Genomic DNA, 19,349 nt, shown 5'->3' on the forward strand with positions numbered 1-19,349 from the left:
TTGAGTGTTGTGTTCAGTTCTGGGCCCCTCAGTTGAGGAAAGAGATTGAGGGGCTGGAGCGGGGCCAGAGAAGAGCAACGAGGCTGGAGAAGGGACTGGAGGTGGCACTGAGTGTCCTCTGAAACACCTCCAGGGACAGAGAATCCACCATGCCTTGATCCAACCCCACTGGGATCACCAGCCCAGGGCACAGAGTGCCAGAGTGATCCCAGTGGGGTTGGATCAAGGGCTGGATTTGATGATCTCAGAGGTCTCTTCCAACCCAAGTGAGAAGAGCAACGAGGCTGGAGAAGGGACTGGAGCACAAGTGCTGTGGGGAGAGGCTGAGGGAGCTGGGGGTGTTCAGCCTGGAGAAGAGGAGGCTCAGAGGTGACCTCAGCACTGTCTGGAACTCCCTGAAGGGAAGTTGTGGCCAGCTGGGGGTTGGTCTCTTCTCCCAGGCACTCAGCAATAGGACAAGGGGGCACGATGGGCTCAAGCTCTGCCAGGGGAAATTGAAGTTGGAGAGCAGAAAGAAATTCTTTGCAGAGAGAGTGCTCAGGGATTGGAATGGGCTGCCCAGAGAGGGGGTGGATTCCCCATCCCTGGAGGGTTTGAACCTGAGCTTGGCCGTGGCACTGAGTGCCATGATCTGGTAAAGGGACTGGAGTTGGACCAAGGGTTGGACTTGATGATCTCTGAGGGCTTTTCCAACCCAATCCATTCTATCATTCTGTGATCCCCCTTGCCCTCAGCATCTCTGGTGGGTAAGGGCCCACCAGCCCACCCTGCAGACTTCAAAGTCCTCCTTGACCACCTTCAGTCACCCATAATTTGTGGGGTGCTGCAGAGTGGCCTCTGACTGCACCTCATTTCCAAGTGTCACGTTCAAGAGACCCCAAATCCACAGAGCTGGAACTGCAATAATTTCAGCCAGGCAGTCAACACATGTGTGAGAACAGTCCTTTTTTCATTTGCCAGGCTTTAACCTTCCTGAAACCTGCTTGGTTTTAACCTTCCTGAAACCTGCTTGGCTTCAACCTTCCTGAAACCTGCTTGGCTTCAACCTTCCTGAAACCTGCTTGGCTTCAACCTTCCTGAAACCTGCTTGGCTTCAACCTTCCTGAAACCTGCTTGGCTTTAACCTTCCTGAAACCTGCTTGGCTTTAACCTTCCTGAAACCTGCTTGGTTTTAACCTTCCTGAAACCTGCTCATGGTTTGGGGCTTTGTGATGAATTTCCAGTGGTCAGTACAGAAGGTTCACTTGCCCTCCAGGATAAATACAAACTGGGTGAAGTCTCAGTTGCTCTTCTATCCATGTTTTATTAGTATTTTTTTAATTCCTCTACCCTGTGAAAGATCCCCAGGCCTTTCTCAAGACTGAGGTAAAACACCCAGTGCAAAAAGCAAGTCCCATCACCGGGGATTTCTGGGCACTCTGCAGAACTGAACAATTTCCAAGGAAATTGGGCATCTCTCTGTACAGTACAGGGAAATGACTCATTTCCAAGTAAAGAAGATAAAAGGCTCAGCATGCAGAGGGCTGCAGAAGCAGTGCTGAGCCTCCTCCCTGGCTCCAAGAGCCTGTTTTTAACTGTACCTGCAGTGCAGTGCAGGCGAGTGGGAGCCCCACGCACCACTGGGGGCTCTGCTGTTCAGCCCATGGGCACAAAACCCCACACAAACCCCACTCAAACCCCACTCAAACCCCACTCAAACCCCACACAAACCCCATCCATGGCCACACAAACCCCATCCATGGCCATTCCAGGGAGCAGCAGCACTGGGGGCTCTGCTGTTCAGCCCATGGGCACACAAACCCCACACAAACCCCATCCATGGCCATTCCAGGGAGCAGCAGCACTGGGGGCTCTGCTGTTCAGCCCATGGGCACACAAACCCCATCCATGGCCATTCCAGGGAGCAGCAGCACAGCAGGAGCCAATCCCTGGCTGCAGATGCCAAGGATATCCTTTATTCCAGCAGACACGAGGCTTGGCTGCACTGCTGCAATCCCAGTGACCTTCACAGGGATCAGAGGGAACTGAGCCTGAAAGCTCTTAGGGAAAAAGCTGCTCAGTGGCTGCCAGCACAGACATGGCCTGTGCTCCTCCCTTGTTGGTCTGGAGCAACTCCAGAGTGCTCCCAGATTGCTCCCACTGCAGAGAGGAAGCTCAGGCTGACTAAGACAGTCGATTCTAAGCACAGAATTTTAGCTGTTAAAATCCCCATGACACGAGGTTTAAAATATCCAAGCCCTGGTGGTGTGGTCAGCAGAGCTGCCTCCCTGCACTTTGTCTCCTGAACCTCTCAGAAAATGCATTCAAATCCCCAGGAAGAAGCGCATTAATCCAGCTACATCCCTCTTCAGCAAACTTTCCAGACAGCTCAGCATTTTCTAAATAAAAACACACGCCTGGAAAGGTTTGCTGCGGGCCCCGAATGGCGAGGGCAACACTGGCCTCTTCTGGAGAGCTCGAGAAGCGGCAACGAGGGAGAAAAGGACCGGCACAGCCTCCTGAGGTTGGTGACACTTCACTGTCCAAGGAAAACAAAGTAAAGATTCTCATTTTCCTGAATTCAGCACATAATAATTAAGTGTTATCACCCGGTTATTTGTATCGTGATGAGGAACATGGAATCAGAGAATCAGTTGGGTTGGGAGAGACCTCTGAGATGACCAAGTCCAACCCTTGATCCAACCCCACTGTGATCACCAGCCCAGGGCACAGAGTGCCCTGGGCTGGTGATCACAGTGGGGTTGGATCAAGACATGGTGGATTCTCACAGTGGGGTTGGATCAAGACATGGTGGATTCTCACAGCTGGGTTGGATCAAGACGTGGTGGATTCTCACAGTGGGGTTGGATCAAGATGTGGTGGATTCTCACAGCGGGGTTGGATCAAGACATGGTGGATTCTCACAGTGGGGTTGGATCAAGATGTGGTGGATTCTCACAGTGGGGTTGGATCAAGACATGGTGGATTCTCACAGTGGCGTTGGATCAAGATGTGGTGGATTCTCACTCAGTGCCACATCCAGTCTCACCTTAAACACCTCCAGGGATGGAGAATCCACCCCCTCTCTGGGCAGCCCATTCCAAGGCCTGACCACCCTCTCTGCAAAGAATTCCCTCCCAAGATCCAACCCAAACCTGCCCTGGCACAGCTTAAGGCCATGCCCTCTTGTGCCATTGCTGGTTGTGTGGGAGAAGAGCCCAAACCCCCCCTGGGTCCAACCTCCTGTCAGGGAGTTCCAGACAGTGCTGAGGTGCCCCCTGAGCCTCCTCTTGTCCAGGCTGAACACCCCCAGCTCCCTCAGCCTCTCCCCACAGGGCTGGGGCTCCAGGCCCTTCTCCAGCCTCGTTGCTCCTCTCTGGATGTTGGGACAGCGACTTCTCACGCGGGCAGACAGTGATAGGACAAGGGATAATTGTTTTTAAACTAAAAAAGGAGAGATTTAGGTTAGATTTAAGGAAGAAATTCTTCCCTGTGAGGGTTGGGATGCTACAGCAGCCCTTTTTTCCCCATTTGAACAGTGGAAGGTGGCACAACACAAGGATCAAAAGCAAAGGACAACTTGTAGGACTCTTTTGAAGGTAAAATGTTCCCCCACAAGCACCAGGCACTCAGCAATAGGACAAGGGGGCACGATGGGCTCAAGCTCTGCCAGGGGAAATTGAAGTTGGAGAGCAGAAAGAAATTCTTTGCAGAGAGAGTGCTCAGGGATTGGAATGGGCTGCCCAGAGAGGGGGTGGATTCCCCATCCCTGGAGGGTTTGAACCTGAGCTTGGCCGTGTCACTGAGTGCCATGATCTGGTAAAGGGACTGGAGTTGGACCAAGGGTTGGACTTGATGATCTCGGAGGGCTTTTCCAACCCAATCCATTCTGTGATTCTGTGATTCTAATCCTGCTCCTAACCCCACTCTGGAGGTGTTTGCTGCCTGCCACACCCCTTTGGGTGGATTCATGGCCACAGGCAGCCCATGAAGCTGTCAGACCACCGATAGCCCCAGGCTGGTGCCTCCCATGCTGTTTATAGCTTGGGTGGATAAAGAAACCAGAAGGCTGGGCTGGTCGCCAAGTGCAGCCTCGAGTTTCTCAGTGGGAGGAAGGCAGAGAGTGTGGGCAGCTCCCAGGCAGTGGCAGCACAGCATATGCTGGAGGCCAGCACGGGCACAGCCCCCAGAGTGGGAGCTGTGGGTGAGAGGAATCATAGAATGATAGAATGGATTGGGTTGAAAAAGACCTCCAAGATCATCAAGTCCAACCCTTGGTCCAACTCCAGTCCCTTTACCAGATCATGGCACTCAGTGCCACGGCCAAGCTCAGGTTCAAACCCTCCAGGGATGGGGAATCCACCCCCTCTCTGGGCAGCCCATTCCAATCCCTGAGCACTCTCTCTGCAAAGAATTTCTTTCTGCTCTCCAACTTCAATTTCCCCTGGCAGAGCTTGAGCCCATCGTGCCCCCTTGTCCTATTGCTGAGTGCCTGGGAGAAGAGACCAACCCCCACGTGGACAGAACTTCCCTTCAGGCAGTTCCAGACAGTGCTGAGGTCACCTCTGAGCCTCCTCTTCTCCAGGCTAAACACCCCCAGCTCCCTCAGACTCTCCCCACAGCACTTGTGCTCCAGTCCCTTCTCCAGCCTCGTTGCTCTTCTCACTTGGGTTGGAAGAGACCTCTGAGATCATCAAATCCAACCCTTGATCCAACCCCACTGGGATCACTCTGGCACTCTGTGCCCTGGGCTGGTGATCACAGTGGGGTTGGATCAAGACATGGTGGATTCTCTGTCCCTGGAGGTGTTTCAGAGGACACTCAGTGCCACATCCAGTCCCTTCTCCAGCCTCGTTGCTCTTCTCTGGCCCCGCTCCAGCCCCTCAGTCTCTTTCCTCAACTGAGGGGCCCAGAACTGAACACAACACTCAAGGTGTGGCCTCACCTCAAGCTGCCAGAGCCACCAGGATCCCCTCTCTGTACCAGCCTGCACAGCATTCCCTGCCCTGGGATAACAGGGAGGGCACTCCTGGCTCTCTCACACTGCTGTCTGCCCTTCATTCTCGTTGTCCAAGGCATGTGGACCACCATGTCCACGTGGTCACTTATTTTACCTGGGCTTTCTCAAATAATTCTGCCCTCCAGTTCCTTCACTGACCCTGAGATCAGCTCAGTTGGTTAAAACTTGGCTGTAACAATGCCAAGGTCATGGGTTCAATCCCCTGTGTGGGCCATTGACTGAAGAGTTGGACTCGATGATCCTTGGGGGTCCCTTCCAACTCAGAATAGTCTGGGATTCTGTGATTCCTGGCCTTGTGTGACACTTGTGTTTACATAATCTACCCAGAGAGCCCTTGACTGGCCTAGCAGTGCTGGTGTGCTCTGCTCAGGGCTCTAAATCTGCCTGGATTGCTAAAAGGGGCAGTGCTGCACATTCCCATGGTAATACTGCCTGTAAAAACAGTGTTTCTAATGGTTGTGGTGAGTGATGAAGAGCTAAGAACTTCCATTTCTTGCATGAATCAGAATAGTTCAATCTTCCCACCTTAAATAAGCACTGCTTACCTACTTGACAAATCCCAGACTATTCTGAGTTGGAGGGACCCACAAGGGTCATTGAGTCCAACTCTTCAGTCAATGGCCCACAGAGGGGATTGAACCCCTGACCTTGGCATTATTACAGCCAAGTTTTAACCAGCTGAGCTGATCTCAGGGTTCTGGGAGTGTTTCACCTTCCTTCCTCTCTTTGTGTTAAAAGGTCTTCTCTCCAATCACAGAATAAAAGGTTCAGGCTGGTCTCCCCCAAAACTCCTCTGCCTTGTGGAAATGGATGTTCCACCTTCCACAGAGCTGGGCTGGAGGTGAGGAAAAAGAAATGTCTTGCTCTAAATACCCCCTACATGTCTGCAGAGAGCCCCAACAGCTGGGGTTCACTTTGGGATTATTATGCCATTAACCCACAGAGTGTGAGGGTTCTTCACCCTCTTACACCACCCAAAAGTCAGAGCTGTAGGACAGCAAGGCTGGTTTGCAGCCTCCACCCCACCCTCGGGTGCTGCTGCCATGGAGACAGCACTGCCTGAGCTCCAGCATCCAACACAGCTCCCACTTGTGCAACCCTTAAATAACCCCATTCTCAGGGGCTGCTGCTTGCAAACTGCTGTGCTCAGGTATAAAAATGAGCATTTCCCTCAGGAACCTCCTGGAAACACCTGATTAATCCCCAAAGGCCCAAATTCTGGCCCTCACTTGGTGAGTGACTTCACTGGTGCCAGGATTTGGAGCTCAGTGAAGGGGGTGAGGCTGTTTCTCTGAAGCTAAAGGGTAATCACAGGACACACTGAGAATCTCTCCCTCCAGCACAAGGCTCCTCTGCTCTCTGAGCTGCAAATTAAAAGGTCCTTTGGGCAAAAAAAAAAGCTGCCATTTTCTAGAGGTTCATCTCTGTTCTCATTATGAGACTTGGAAAAAATTCCCCCTTCCTAATGGGCTGCTGCTTGAGCTCAGTTTATTTACTTAATGCACATTGCCCTGTCTTTCTGTGACCTTTAATTTTGATTAGTTCATTTGTAGAGGGGAGAACAGCAGGAGGGAGTGTGAACAGAGAGCAGGTGGGTAACCAAGTAGAGCCTGGGGGGTTGAGAGCTTTATAAGAAGGGGGTTAAAATAATTGCTGGGACAAACAGGAATATCCATGAAGAGAAGCAACATCCACTGAGATGAACTGCAGGCTTGGCCCTTGCTGTCCCTCTTTTGATGCAAGGACAGCAAAACTGTGTCAGACAGTGGATGTTGGAGATACTGGAGAACAACCACAGCCTTTCCATCCCTTCAGAGATGAAAACACCCTGAAACCTGAGCAGACTCTACATAAAGGGCTCCTGGAGAGACAAAGCTTTGTCACCTGAACCCTGGGTAGGGAAATACAGCAGCAACAAGCCTTGGCCTTCCTGAAGGGAACAGCTCCTGTAGGTACAACAGAATTCCCTGAATCCCCTGTCCTTCCATCCACCTTCCAGAGAAGCTGAGCCAACTCTCAGCAGGCTCAGGAGCTTTTGTACTTTTGTTTTCCTCTCTGGTCCAAATAATTGTGACTGTCTGAATCAGGAGGCTCCAGAGCCAGCACCCATAACCAGCCAAGATGATGGGGAACTTGGCTGGGTGTTGCATCAGGATCAGGCTTCTCAATGGCTACATGACTAATTCTGGGTGCCCAAAAACATCCACACAAACACTTTGTATTGTTGAGTATTCCTCTTACTTGGAGCCTGTCCCAGGGGGAAAGAAAAGGTTAAATTATGCAGGTGATGAATGGCAGGATTGGTGCAATGTTTAAAGGATAAATAACTTGCAAAGAAAATTAATAACTCGTGGTCTTAAATAATTACTCTTGCACATAGCAGTGACTGCAGTGTCAGAGCCTTCCAGTCCTCAGGGCTGAGGAGGCTGGGAAGCAAACAGAAGGATGAAGCTTTTCAAAATACACAGGCTAAAAATATCCCAGGCAACATAAGATGGAGAAACAGCAGTTCTGGTGGTGGATTCAAACAGGCCCAGAGCAGGGAATGCTGACGTGAGAGGAAGGGATGAGAATGGAAACTCCCAGAAATGTAGGAAAAAGAAATCTCTCCTTAGTTACAGTTGGCAATATGGGTGTCCACACTGAATCCTGGTCGGGGTAAAGTGCCAGAATTTGCAAGGAAAGAGGCTCTGTAGTTGAAAGGGACAGGGCTGGAGGCTTGAACTGGTTTTCCTGTTCCCCTGGTCCATGTGCCCTGGACAGCAGCAAGTGCTGGGCTGTGTGGGACAGGCTGGGGAGGCTGAGCTGCAGAAATGGTGGTAAATAAACCACCCAGCTGCTAAATTTAGGTCCCTTCCAGCAAAAAGAGCATGTGCAAAGAGGCACGGGGTGGAGGGAGACAGAGCTGTCCTATGAGCTGGAAAAAGGGACCTGAGAGGGCTGATTTGTCCATTTTAATAATGGTACTTTTGGCATCAGAGGAGACTGAAATCCCTGAGGATGAACACTTGAAAAAAAGATTTGTATTATTATTCAAGGCTGATTTCCCTCTGTCAGCCCCATGGCCAACTCCGTGGCTGACCCTGGCAGGGTCACATCGAGGTAAAACTGAAGTCCCTTTGCTTGAAGGGCTTGGACTTGAGATCAGCTCAGTTGGTTAAAACTTGGCTGTAATAATGCCAAGGTCACGGGTTCAATCCCCTCTGTGGGCCACTGACTGAAGAGCTGGACTTGATCCTTGTGGGTCCTTCCAACTCAGAATAGTCTGGGATTCTGTGACTTGAGGGTGGTGCCATTTATTAGGGCAAAATTAATCTTTCTGCACATTAACCATTCTGACAGAAATCAGGGCAGTGTGGGACAGAGAGTTCTCCATAGGGGAGAACGATGCTGAGAGTGGGAGTGCAGTGGGAGCAAAGGAGACACGACAGAGGTGAGAAATGCCCACAAACAGCACGGGGGGAAGGACAGGACTCCTTGCTCGAGGCTGCTGTGCCCGTGAGCTCCACAGCATCGTCCCTCTCGGTCCCCCCTCGGGTGTGCCCTGCTGGGGCTGAGGCAGCACAGCCATTCCCTGGAAGCCATTCCAGCCTGGCAGTCCCCCGTGCGAGCCCAAAAGTGCCGTTCCCGCACGGAGTGAGGCTCCTGGGGAACCTCTCCCTGCCCTGTTTTACAACCCGCTGCTCAGGGCAGGGCAGAGAGGGCTGGGTCGCCCTCCCGTCACTGCCGGGCGATCCCACCCCGCGGCAGGGCGGGGACTTTGCCACCCGGGACAGCCGGCAGAGCTGGCCCCATCCGTGCCAGGACACCCGCGTGGGACAGCAGGTGAGTGCCAGGCGAGCTGGGGGTGCCCCTTGGCGTGGGGCCGGGGCTGCCTGGCTTGGCTGGAGGTGCCTGGGGACATGCCAAGCGTTGTCCCCGCTCGCCAGGGCGCAGCGACAGTGCGGGAGTGACAGCGCCGGGCTGGGCGATGCCAAAGCACCAGGACAGACCTGGGGGCTCAGCTGGGGCTGGGCAGGGACGGGCAGGAGGGTTTGGGGAAGGAGGAAGGCGGATCTGACCCTTCCCCGGAACAGGGAGCTCAGGGTTTTGTTCCTGTTGGGCTGGCACGTCCTCCCCGCTGGATGCTGCAGAGCGAGGGGGAATGTCAGGGGCGAGAAAAATGATATTTCTATTCTTTTTACGGGCAGTGGCCACGAAAGGTCATGGGGTGGGAGGCGCTGGGATACCAGGAGGGACATAGAATCATAGAATCATAGAATCACAGAATGGGTTGGGTTGGCAAAGACCTCTGAGATCATCAAGTCCAACCCTTGGTCCAACTCCAGTCCCTTTACCAGATCATGGCACTCAGTGCCACGGCCAAGCTCAGGTTCAAACCCTCCAGGGATGGGGAATCCACCCCTTCTCTGGGCAGCCCATTCCAATCCCTGAGCACTCTCTCTGCAAAGAATTTCTTTCTGCTCTCCAACTTCAATTTCCCCTGGCAGAGCTTGAGCCCATCGTGCCCCCTTGTCCTATTGCTGAGTGCCTGGGAGAAGAGACCAACCCCCAGCTGGCCAGAACTTCCCTTCAGGGAGTTATAACATCCTTTCCTGAGCCGCAGATCGGGACAGGTTGAGAGTCCGGAGCTCCCCGGGGCTGCCCTGGGAGCGCATCCAGCGGGGTTGGATCCAGCGCTGCAGGAGCGGGGCAGGGACAGGGCAGTGGAAAAGCTGGGACCGGGCAGGGACAGGGCACTGGAAAAGCTGGGACAGGGCAGTGGAAAAGCTGGGACCGGGCAGGGACAGGGCACTGGAAAAGCTGGGACAGGGCAGTGAAAAAGCTGGGACAGGGCAGGGACAGGGTACTGGAAAAGCTGGGACAGGGCAGGGAGAGAGCAGTGGAAAAGCTGGGCCGGGGCAGGGACAGGGCACTGGAAAAGCTGGGCCGGGGCAGGGACAGGGCACTGGAAAAGCTGGGACAGGGCAGGGACAGGGCACTGGAAAAGCTGGGACAGGGCAGGGAGGGAGCAGTGGAAAAGCTGGGACGGGGCAGGGACAGGGCACTGGAAAAGCTGGGACAGGGCAGGGACAGGGCACTGGAAAAGCTGAGCCGGCACAGGGTGTGGGTTGTGTTTGGATAAACGAGCCCAGAACGGGAGTGAGAACTCGTCAGACGAGTCCGGTGTTTGCCTGGAACGGGAACAGGGCACAAAACTGGGGGTTTGGCTCCAGGTCCGAGGTGTAGGACTGGCAGCAGCTCAAACTGGGGGGAAATGAGTATTTCTATCCTGTTAAGGTGTCAGGAGCTTTGCCTGCTCGTACCTGTGTGTGCTCTGGGCACAGTCAGGCAAACCTGATTCAGAGCAAGCCTAGGCTTGATTTTGCAGAACACAGGACAGTCTCAGCAGTTTTCTGATAATTTAAGTTGGGTCTGGATTCAGCTTTTAGAGGATGTTGATACGGGCTTAGGAGTGCCTGATTAGCGGATAAAACCTGCCAGGAAAAGATCATCCGTGGAAAAAGAATTGAGTAATGGGAGGGATGTTTGTACTCTGCTATCTGGGCACAGTGTTGTGAGCCTGTTCTAAGCCAGGTTTACCATATCAGGCCTTTATTCTGGGGTGAAACAAGTAACATCAAGGTGGGGAGACACCTCAGCACTTGCTCACTGCCCCTTTAGATGCAGATTAATTCCTCAAACCACGGAGTGAGGTGTTGCTCCTGCCCTGAAGCTGCTTTTCCCTGCCTGAGCTGCAGGCCAGGAATTGTGTTAAGCTGCTGAACGTTGGCAAATCTGCTGAGCAATTCCTTTCTCTCTCTGCTACCCAAGGGATGGCTTAGGAGGGTTTTATTCCTCTAAGCCCCAGGCTGGGAAAGGGTCACAGGGGCCATGGCTGGACAACCCCCACCTGTAACTTCATTCACACCTAGAGATACTCCAGGAGCAAACCAGGATGTGCAGACTGAGCAGTGGGGTTTGCACTGGTGCCTTTTGCAGTGCTCTGCTCTTTAGGCTCCCTGAATGAAGAAATCAGAACCTTGCAGTCAAAGAGGAGCATTTGCCTCAAATCCAACCCATGCAGCCTCTCCTCTTGATTTGTTTCCTTTCTGCCAGCTCACTTGCACTCAGAATTTCTCTGCCTTCCTCCCACCCCCTTTCCCTTGTTACTGCCCTTTCCTTTGCCCTCTGATTGACTTGCTGAACCAGCCTGTCTGATATTCCTGCTTCTGTGTGCAATCCAGCTGGATGATAAAACTGCATCATAAAAACGTCAGTGAAATCTGAAGCCTTTATTTCGTGACTGACTAAAGCAAATAAGGTCCCCTTTTTACCTCTGTAAAAGATTAGAGAAGAGCAAACATGACTTTTCTGAGGCCTGGGTCTGAAATTTATGATCAGATGAAAGGAAGCAAACTCAACATGAATAATTTCCATATGCTGCACAGGGTGTAGTAACACAGGGATGACCTGGGGAGCACTGGGGAGTGCCCCTGAGTGACATCCATGGCAAGTGTCACACTGAGTTAACTGGCCTGGACAGCAGGGCTGGTGCATTCCAGAACTGTAGGAGTCATGTGGAGCATGAACAAACACACTCCTGCTCTTGCACAACTGGCTGGGCTCAGGGAGAGCAGCTCCTGAGCACCAGAGCAGCATTCAGGAGAGGTGCCATCCCCAGCTGGCACCTCTGCCTGTGCCTCGGGGCTTTAATGGGAGAGTCACCCCATCTGGAGTAAATCCACCCATGTGTGGTGGGTGGACTTCACTTGCTGTCACTGTATTTGCATCTTTTGACTTTATTTTGTATTTAATTCAACCCCACAGTGTGTGTGTGTTGCTCTGAGCCTGCCTTTCCCAACTCCTCTGCTGTGGCACTGGGATAGCTGGAGCTGCAGGGAAGTGACCTTGTCCTGCTATTGGAGATCCTGTCAGATGATCAGGGATATGGGAAAATAATTTGGGTGTGTTCATGTAAAGGCTGTATGCATGAAAACAAAATCAGGAGCAGAAACAATAACTGTGGGCAGAGGGCAAGTAATTTTGGGAGGTTTTTTGAGGGCTTTGGGGTTTTTTTGAGTTAAAACTGCAGCCTACAAGGAAGGACACACTGCACCAAACTGAGATGTTGAATTAAAATATTGAGAGGGGAAATAATTCTCCTGCCCCACTGCTCAAGTGAGGCTTTCCTTTGTGTGCTCATCCACACCACGATGCTGTCTCTGCCTCCCAGGCAGGATCCATGAAGGCTCTTGGGGCTGAGTGGGCACCCTCACCCTCTTCACCCTCACCCTCTTCACCCTCACCATCACCCTCTTCACCCTCACCCTCTTCACCCTCACCCTCTTCACCCTGACCCTCACCCTTTTCACCCTCACCCTCCTTCACCCTCACCCTCTTCACCCTCACCCTCTTCACCCTCACCCTCTTCACCCTCACCCTCACCTTCTTCACCCTCACCCCCTTCACCCTCACCCTCTTCACCCTCACCCTCTTCACCCTCACCCCCTTCACCCTCACCCTCTTCACCCTCACCCTCTTCACCTTCACCCTCTTCACCCTCACCCTCTTCACGCTCACCCTCTTCACCTTCACCCTTTTCACCCTCACCCTTTGCACCCTCACCCTTTGCACCCTCACCCTTTGCACCCTCACCCTCCTTCACCCTCACCCTCTTCACCCTCACCCTTTGCACCTTCACCCTCTTCACCCTCACCCTCTTCACCCTCACCCTCTTCACCTTCACCCTCTTCACCTTCACCCTCTTCACCCTCACCCTCCTTCACCCTCACCCTCTTCACCCTCACCCTCACCCTCTTCACCCTCACCCTTTTCACCCTCACCCTCTTCACCCTCACCCCCTTCACCCTCACCCTCTTTCACCCTCACCTTCCTCACCTTCACCCTCTTCACCCGCACCCTCTTCACCCTCACCCCCTTCACCCTCACCCTCTTCACCTTCAACTTCTTCACCCTCACTCCCTTCACCCTCATCCCCTTCACCCTCACCCTCTTCACCTTCACCCTCTTCACCCTCTCCCTCCTTCACCCCCAGGTTCACCTGCCAAGGTCAAAACTGTGTGTTTTGAAGGACATGGGAATCCAGTTCCTTTTCTTTGCTCCCAGGGCAACCCTGTCTGCTTCTCCTCCCAGGCACTCAGCAACAGGACAAGGGGGCACGATGGGCTCAAGCTCTGCCAGGGGAAATTGAAGTTGGAGATCAAAGAAATTCTTTGCAGAGAGAGTGCTCAGGGATTGGAATGGGCTGCCCAGAGAGGGGGTGGATTCCCCATCCCTGGAGGGTTTGAACCTGAGCTTGGCCGTGGCACTGAGTGCCATGATCTGGTAAAGGGACTGGAGTTGGACCAAGGGTTGGACTTGATGATCTCAGAGGTCTCTTGGAACCCAAGTGAGAAAAGCAACGAGGCTGGAGAAGGGACTGGAGCACAAGTGCTGTGGGGAGAGGCTGAGGGAGCTGGGGGTGTTCAGCCTGGAGAAGAGGAGGCTCAGAGGTGACCTCAGCACTGTCTGGAACTCCCTGAAGGGAAGTTGTGGCCAGCTGGGGGTTGGTCTCTTCTCCCAGGCACTCAGCAATAGGACAAGGGGGCACGATGGGCTCAAGCTCTGCCAGGGGAAATTGAAGTTGGAGAGCAGAAAGAAATTCTTTGCAGAGAGAGTGCTCAGGGATTGGAATGGGCTGCCCAGAGAGGGGGTGGATTCCCCATCCCTGGAGGGTTTGAACCTGAGCTTGGCCGTGGCACTGAGTGCCATGATCTGGTAAAGGGACTGGAGTTGGACCAAGGGTTGGACTTGATGATCTCAGAGGGCTTTTCCAACCCAATCCATTCTATCATTCTGTGATTCTGTGGATGTGGCACTGAGGGAGAATCCACCATGTCTTGATCCATCACGTCTTGATCCACCACGTCTTGATCCAACCCCACTGTGATCACCAGCCCAGGGCACTCCGTGCCCTGGGCTGGTGATCACAGTGGGGTTGGATCAAGAGTTGGACTTGATGATCTCGGGGGTCTTTTCCAACCCAATCCATTCTATGATTCTACAGGCTCAGCCAGGCTGTCCCAAATGTGGCAATAATAAAGAATCATATTTAATTACCTGTGCTAATCACCTGCCCATCAGGTCCCTTCCAGCCTGGCCCTGGGCTGTCATGATCCAGCCTTTGCTCAGTGCAAAGCAGGGCTGGAATCTCCAGGAACTGCTCAGTTCTGTTTTTAGCCCTCAGAGAATCAGCTGGTTGCTTCACCAGCCCCAGTAACCTGCAAAGGTTATTAATTATTTGCTAGAAGATTAACACTCCCTGTATTTTTATTGCAGCTGCCTGAGGGCCTGGGGACACAGACAATAAGGGATTGACCAGATCCAGAGAGGATGGTGAGTGTGTGTTTGCTGTGCCAGGCTGTGCCAAGCCTTTGCCCTGACCAGATAAACGTGGGGAGTGGAGCTCAGATAAGGATCCAGCAGGAAGAACAATCACTGTCTGTCCCTTCATGGAGGTGAATTTATCACCTGTCTCTGCTTCCTCATGCTGGAGGAGAATGACCCACACAAATGGGCTTTTCCATATGGGCAGTTAATGGAAAACCAACTGGATATCAATTAGTTCAAAGAGCAGGAATTTCTCTAAATCAACTTCCTGGGCATGTTATTCCTTCAGGGTTGAATCCAGTGTCATCCCCTGCCATGGGCAGGGACACTTCCCACGAGACCAGGTTGTTCCAAGCCCCAGCCTGGCCTTGGACAATTCCAGGGATGGGAGGACACCTCCCTGTCCCTGTTTCAGAGGGCCTGATCCACATGAGTGTTGTGGAGGATTTTCGTGGGAACATGAGAGCTTTGTAAGAGACAGTTTGTTCCCCCAGAAATGGCACTGCACAGGGGGCAGGAGAAACCTATTTGTGGATCCCATTTGGGGTAAAAGGATGGTCTTGGGGAATTCAGGAATAGGGCTTTGATGGGAACAGCTCCTTCTATGATTCCCATGGAAAACTGCTGGGAAGAAGGTGGATGAACAGAGATATCAAGCTCTGTGCCATTATTTAGCTGGAAACCACACACTCCAAGGGCATCAACATTCACATATTTTCAACTTTGTCCCTGTGGCTCATTTCTTCTGGGGCTGGGAAGTCCCTCAGAACAAACCATATCTGGTTTTGGGGTAGGAGGGAGCCCTGGTATAAAATCACTCATGTTTGGTGGGTGGACTTTACACTGTCACTGTGTTTGCATCTTTTGAATTACTCTTTCTATAACAAAACTCTGTGTATGCCTGACCCTGTGTCTGCCTCTCATAACTCCTCTCCTGTGGGTTTAGGCAACAGTCAAGGGTGTCTCGAGCTTCAGTGCTGAGCAAGAAGCACAAGCACTAAGGAAGGCCATGAAGGGACTTGGTAAGTTGCTCTCCCTGTGCTGGTAAACTCTTTTCCCACCTTGAGGACTGGGAAGATTTTTACTGGTGTTTGTTTTTACTGCTGTTTGTTGGAACCCTTTGAATCCTTTGAATCCCTGCCCTGTGAGGGCACTGGAAGGAACTGAGTGACCTCCAAGTGTCGGCCATAAAACACCCCAAGTCAGGCTGTTGTTTTCCCTCCCCTGCCCTGGTGCTGCCTGGGCTGGGGCACCTCTGCCCAGCTGAGAACCAGCTTGTGTGAATGTTGTGGAGTTGTGGTTATTGGCACAGCCTGGGCACAACCAGAGCACGGGGCTGCTTCCCTTGGCTGATTCCTGCTGGTTTCTTCCAGGCACAGATGAAGATGCCATCATAGACACCTTGACCAAACTGAACGTTGCCCAACGTCAGCAAGTTCTGATCACCTACAAAGGCACCATTGGCAGGGTGGGTGTTCTTCAGAGCTCAGAGTGGCTTTAACTGGGACATGCAGACATTTTTGGGGGTTCTGTCAACAACATCCCAGTCTCTGTGATACTAAGGTTAGCACAAACTTTCCTTGGCCAAGTTTATTTTGGCCTGGCTCACTTCTGAGTGACTGTTCATCCAAGGGGGGCTGGAGCATGAAGAGAAGTGGTGAATTAATTCTTCCTGTTCTCAAATCTGCATCTTCCCCCACCTCCCTTGCTCTCTCTCTCTCCTCTAGGATCTGATTGATGACTTGAAGTCTGAGCTGAGTGGGAATTTTGAAAGGGTGATTGTTGGTTTGATGACTCCCACCATCATGTATGACGTGCATGAGCTGAGGAGGGCTCTGAAGGTTTGGAAATCTTCTTTTCTGTTCCTGAAGTCGTGGTCAGTTCAGTGTGATACTGTGTGATAGTTTTGATCCTGGCCCCCTTAGTAACCAGTTGTAACAAGGCAAGTGGCCATTATGTGGGTATTCCACACGTGTTTTCCACGTGACAAAGAGAACTAAGAGAGGAGGAGGGAGGATAACCGAGAGAGAGATGGGAAGTTGTGTGTTCACCTCTTCTTCCAGCGAGGCTTGAGAGCAAAGAGAGTCCAGACATCAGTCCCTTATCAGACCCACACAGAGAAAGAAAGAGAACTAGTTTTCTCTTGAGAGTTGTTAGTGAGGTTGTATTTTTGCCAGTTTCTTTCCTTTTAAGAGTTTTTGATTGTATTTGTTTTGTTTTTGTTTTGTCCCTCCTTTATTCCGGTTCCCCCTCCCCTCTTCCCTTTTTCCCCTGGGGTCCCCTGATGGTGTGTACAAATTGTACATGTAGTTGTAAATGTTAGAAAATATTTATATTTTTTGATTTGATTTAATTTCTTTTGAGTTTTTAGGGTTTTTTTTTTCCTTTGCTGGGAAGAGTGGGGGAAAGAAGGGGAAGGCAGTTTGAGCTTAGCAGGAGAGCTAAACCAAGAGGTCAAAGCAAGACATATGGAATAATTTTTACATTTATTATTAATTTCTTATTATTAACTCATCTATGACAACCAAAAAGCCACAGTTGCCCATCCAAACAGCTGTGGTCACCTTGGCTCTTGCCTTTGGCACTCCCCAGGGGGCAGGCACAGACGAAGGCTGCCTGATTGAGATCCTGGCGTCTCGCACCAACGCCGAGATCCGGCACATCAACCAGAACTACAGAGTCCGTACGTGCAGCCCCCGGGCCCCCACTCTGCCTGCAGAGCCCCCTCTGGGTGTGCTGGGGGGCAGGGACGAGGCTCTGTCAGCTCAGGAACTGGAATTGCACCCAGAGGGATGGGGTGGTTCTGTCTGTCCGCTCGGTGTCTGTCCATCTGTGGATCTTGTGCCAGTCATTTACTGGCTGTGCTTTTACTTCTGCCCTCTACCACCTAAAGAGGCGGTTGATGCCTCCCTGACATCCGATCCCTCGGAAGCTCAGCAGGGTCAGCCCCGGATTAGCACTTGGATGGGAGACCTCCTGGGCAATGCCGGGGGCTGTAGGTTCTGGTCCTGAGGACTTCACTGGCACCGTCCAAGCTCGCTCGGCCGTGGCAGATGAACCTCAGGACTGAAACGGTGGGGCCAGTTCTGTGCACGCTGAGCCTCACCTGAAATCCACTGCACAGGCTGGAAGGGCACCCACGTGGGGACAGCCCTGCCCAAATCTGTGTTTCCAAAGCCGAGCCACACACAGGGCTACCACCAAATATGAAAGGCTGTGATGAAAGCCCAGAAGGCCAAGGGTAAAAGCCTGGCTTGTACCAGGACCAGGGCACTGACCATCCCTCCAATCCTTGGGTCAGTTTTGGATTCCTCAGGACAAGGAAGATACTGAGAGACTGGAGCGTGTCCAGGGCAGGGAACAGAGCCAGGAAGGGGCCGGAGCAGCAGGAGGGGCTGAGGGAGCTGGGAAGGGGCTGGAGCAGCAGGAGGGGCTGAGGGAGCTGGGAAGGGGCCGGAGCAGCAGGAGAGGCTGAGGGAGCTGGGAAGGGGCCGGAGCAGCAGGAGGGGCTGAGGGAGCTGGGAAGGGGCTGGAGCAGCAGGAGGGGCTGAGGGAGCTGGGAAGGGGCCGGAGCAGCAGGAGGGGCTGAGGGAGCTGGGAAGGGGCTGGAGCAGCAGGAGGGGCTGAGGGAGCTGGGAAGGGGCTGGAACAGCAGGAGGGGCTGAGGGAGCTGGGGGAACTCAGCTGGAGAAAAGGAGAATCAGGGGGCACCTTCTCCCTCTCTGCAACTTCTGGTGACTGGATTTATAGACAGAAAAACAAACACAGAAAAGTTTGTGTCAGTCCCAAAAATGTTGCTCTGGTGCAAGAAAGGAGCAGAGTGGTGAGATCTTGGCAAGGGGAAGTCACTGAGGGTCTGAATAAACTCCAAAGAATAAAGGAAGGGGCTGGTGGGGAAGGATGATGAGCCCTTTCTGCATTGTCCATGACACCAGAAAAGCACTTTGCTTATAGTATAATAATATATATAATAAAATGTCTGCTCTCATGTGAGACCCATGAGGAGCAGCTGGGGGGGCTCAGCTGGAGAAAAGGAGGCTCAAGGGTGACCTTCTCCCTCTCCAGGATTCCCTGCCAGGAAGGGGGAGCCAGGGGTGGGTCTGGCTCTGCTCCAGGAACAGGGACAGGAGGAGAGGGAATGGCCTCAGGCTGGGCCAGGGGAGGTTCAGATTGGATATTGGGGAAATTCATTCCTTCATGGAAAGGGCTGTCCAGCCCTGGCACAGCTGCCCAGGGCAGTGGTGGTGTCCCCACCCCTGGGGGGGTTTAACAGACTTGTGGATGTGGCACTTGGGGACCAGGGTGAGTGACCTTGGCAGTGCTGGGGAATGGTTGGGCTCAGTGACCTTTGAGAGCTTTTCCAACCCGAACCATTGCACGGTTGCGTGCTGAGCAGAGCCCTGGGCACAGCCCCATGCCCAGCCCACAGCTGGCAGGTGCTGTGGCCCAGCCCTGTGCAGGAGGTGCAGCTGTTGCTGACAGGTGCTCTGTGTGTGTGCCCTGCCCAGAGTATGGCTCCAGCCTCGAGGACGACATCGTGTCCGACACGTCCTCCATGTTCCGCAGGGTCCTCGTGTCCCTGGCCACGGTGAGTCCGGGCTGGGTGGGCTGGGGGTGGCTGTGCTGCTGAGCACCTCTCCCTGGGTGCTGAGGGGTCAGGATGGCTGTTCCCTCACACCCCCTGCAGGGGCAGGAGCCTCGCTGGGCATTCATGCCCTGTGCTCTTCCCAAATGGCCCAGTTAAAGTGGTTGGCTCCCCATTTCAGAAACAAACCACACCTAAGCCACATTTTGCTGTACTTGTGGCCCATCATTCAATATTAACACCCCCATTATGCAGGAATTACAGAATCCCAGACTACTCTGAGTTGGAAGGGACCCCCAAGGATCATCTAGTCCAGCTCTTAAGTCAATGACCCACACAGGGGATTGAACCCATGACCTTGGCATGCCATTATTACAGCCAAGTTTTGACCAA

General features: G+C 52.9%; 1 protein-coding gene across 2 annotated transcripts in view; it reads left to right on the forward strand.

The window, feature by feature from the left end:
* The window catches only part of ANXA4 (annexin A4), a 109,520-nt gene that overhangs the window by 85,006 nt on the left and 5,165 nt on the right, over positions 1 to 19,349 (forward strand). The window contains exons 1-7 of one of the 2 annotated variants that reach the window (XM_071579325.1): positions 8,708 to 8,824; positions 14,321 to 14,377; positions 15,318 to 15,393; positions 15,745 to 15,839; positions 16,099 to 16,212; positions 16,964 to 17,054; positions 18,880 to 18,959. In XM_071579325.1, the coding sequence (XP_071435426.1) occupies positions 14,375 to 14,377; positions 15,318 to 15,393; positions 15,745 to 15,839; positions 16,099 to 16,212; positions 16,964 to 17,054; positions 18,880 to 18,959 (459 nt within the window). In that variant the 5' untranslated portion in view covers positions 8,708 to 8,824; positions 14,321 to 14,374. Of the gene's footprint in view, positions 1 to 8,707; positions 8,825 to 14,316; positions 14,378 to 15,317; positions 15,394 to 15,744; positions 15,840 to 16,098; positions 16,213 to 16,963; positions 17,055 to 18,879; positions 18,960 to 19,349 lie in introns of those variants that run through there. The other variant, XM_071579326.1, reaches the window with a different exon arrangement.

This window comes from Pithys albifrons, chromosome 29, assembly GCF_047495875.1.
Source record: "Pithys albifrons albifrons isolate INPA30051 chromosome 29, PitAlb_v1, whole genome shotgun sequence".
In the NCBI taxonomy this organism is placed as follows: domain Eukaryota; kingdom Metazoa; phylum Chordata; class Aves; order Passeriformes; family Thamnophilidae; genus Pithys; species Pithys albifrons.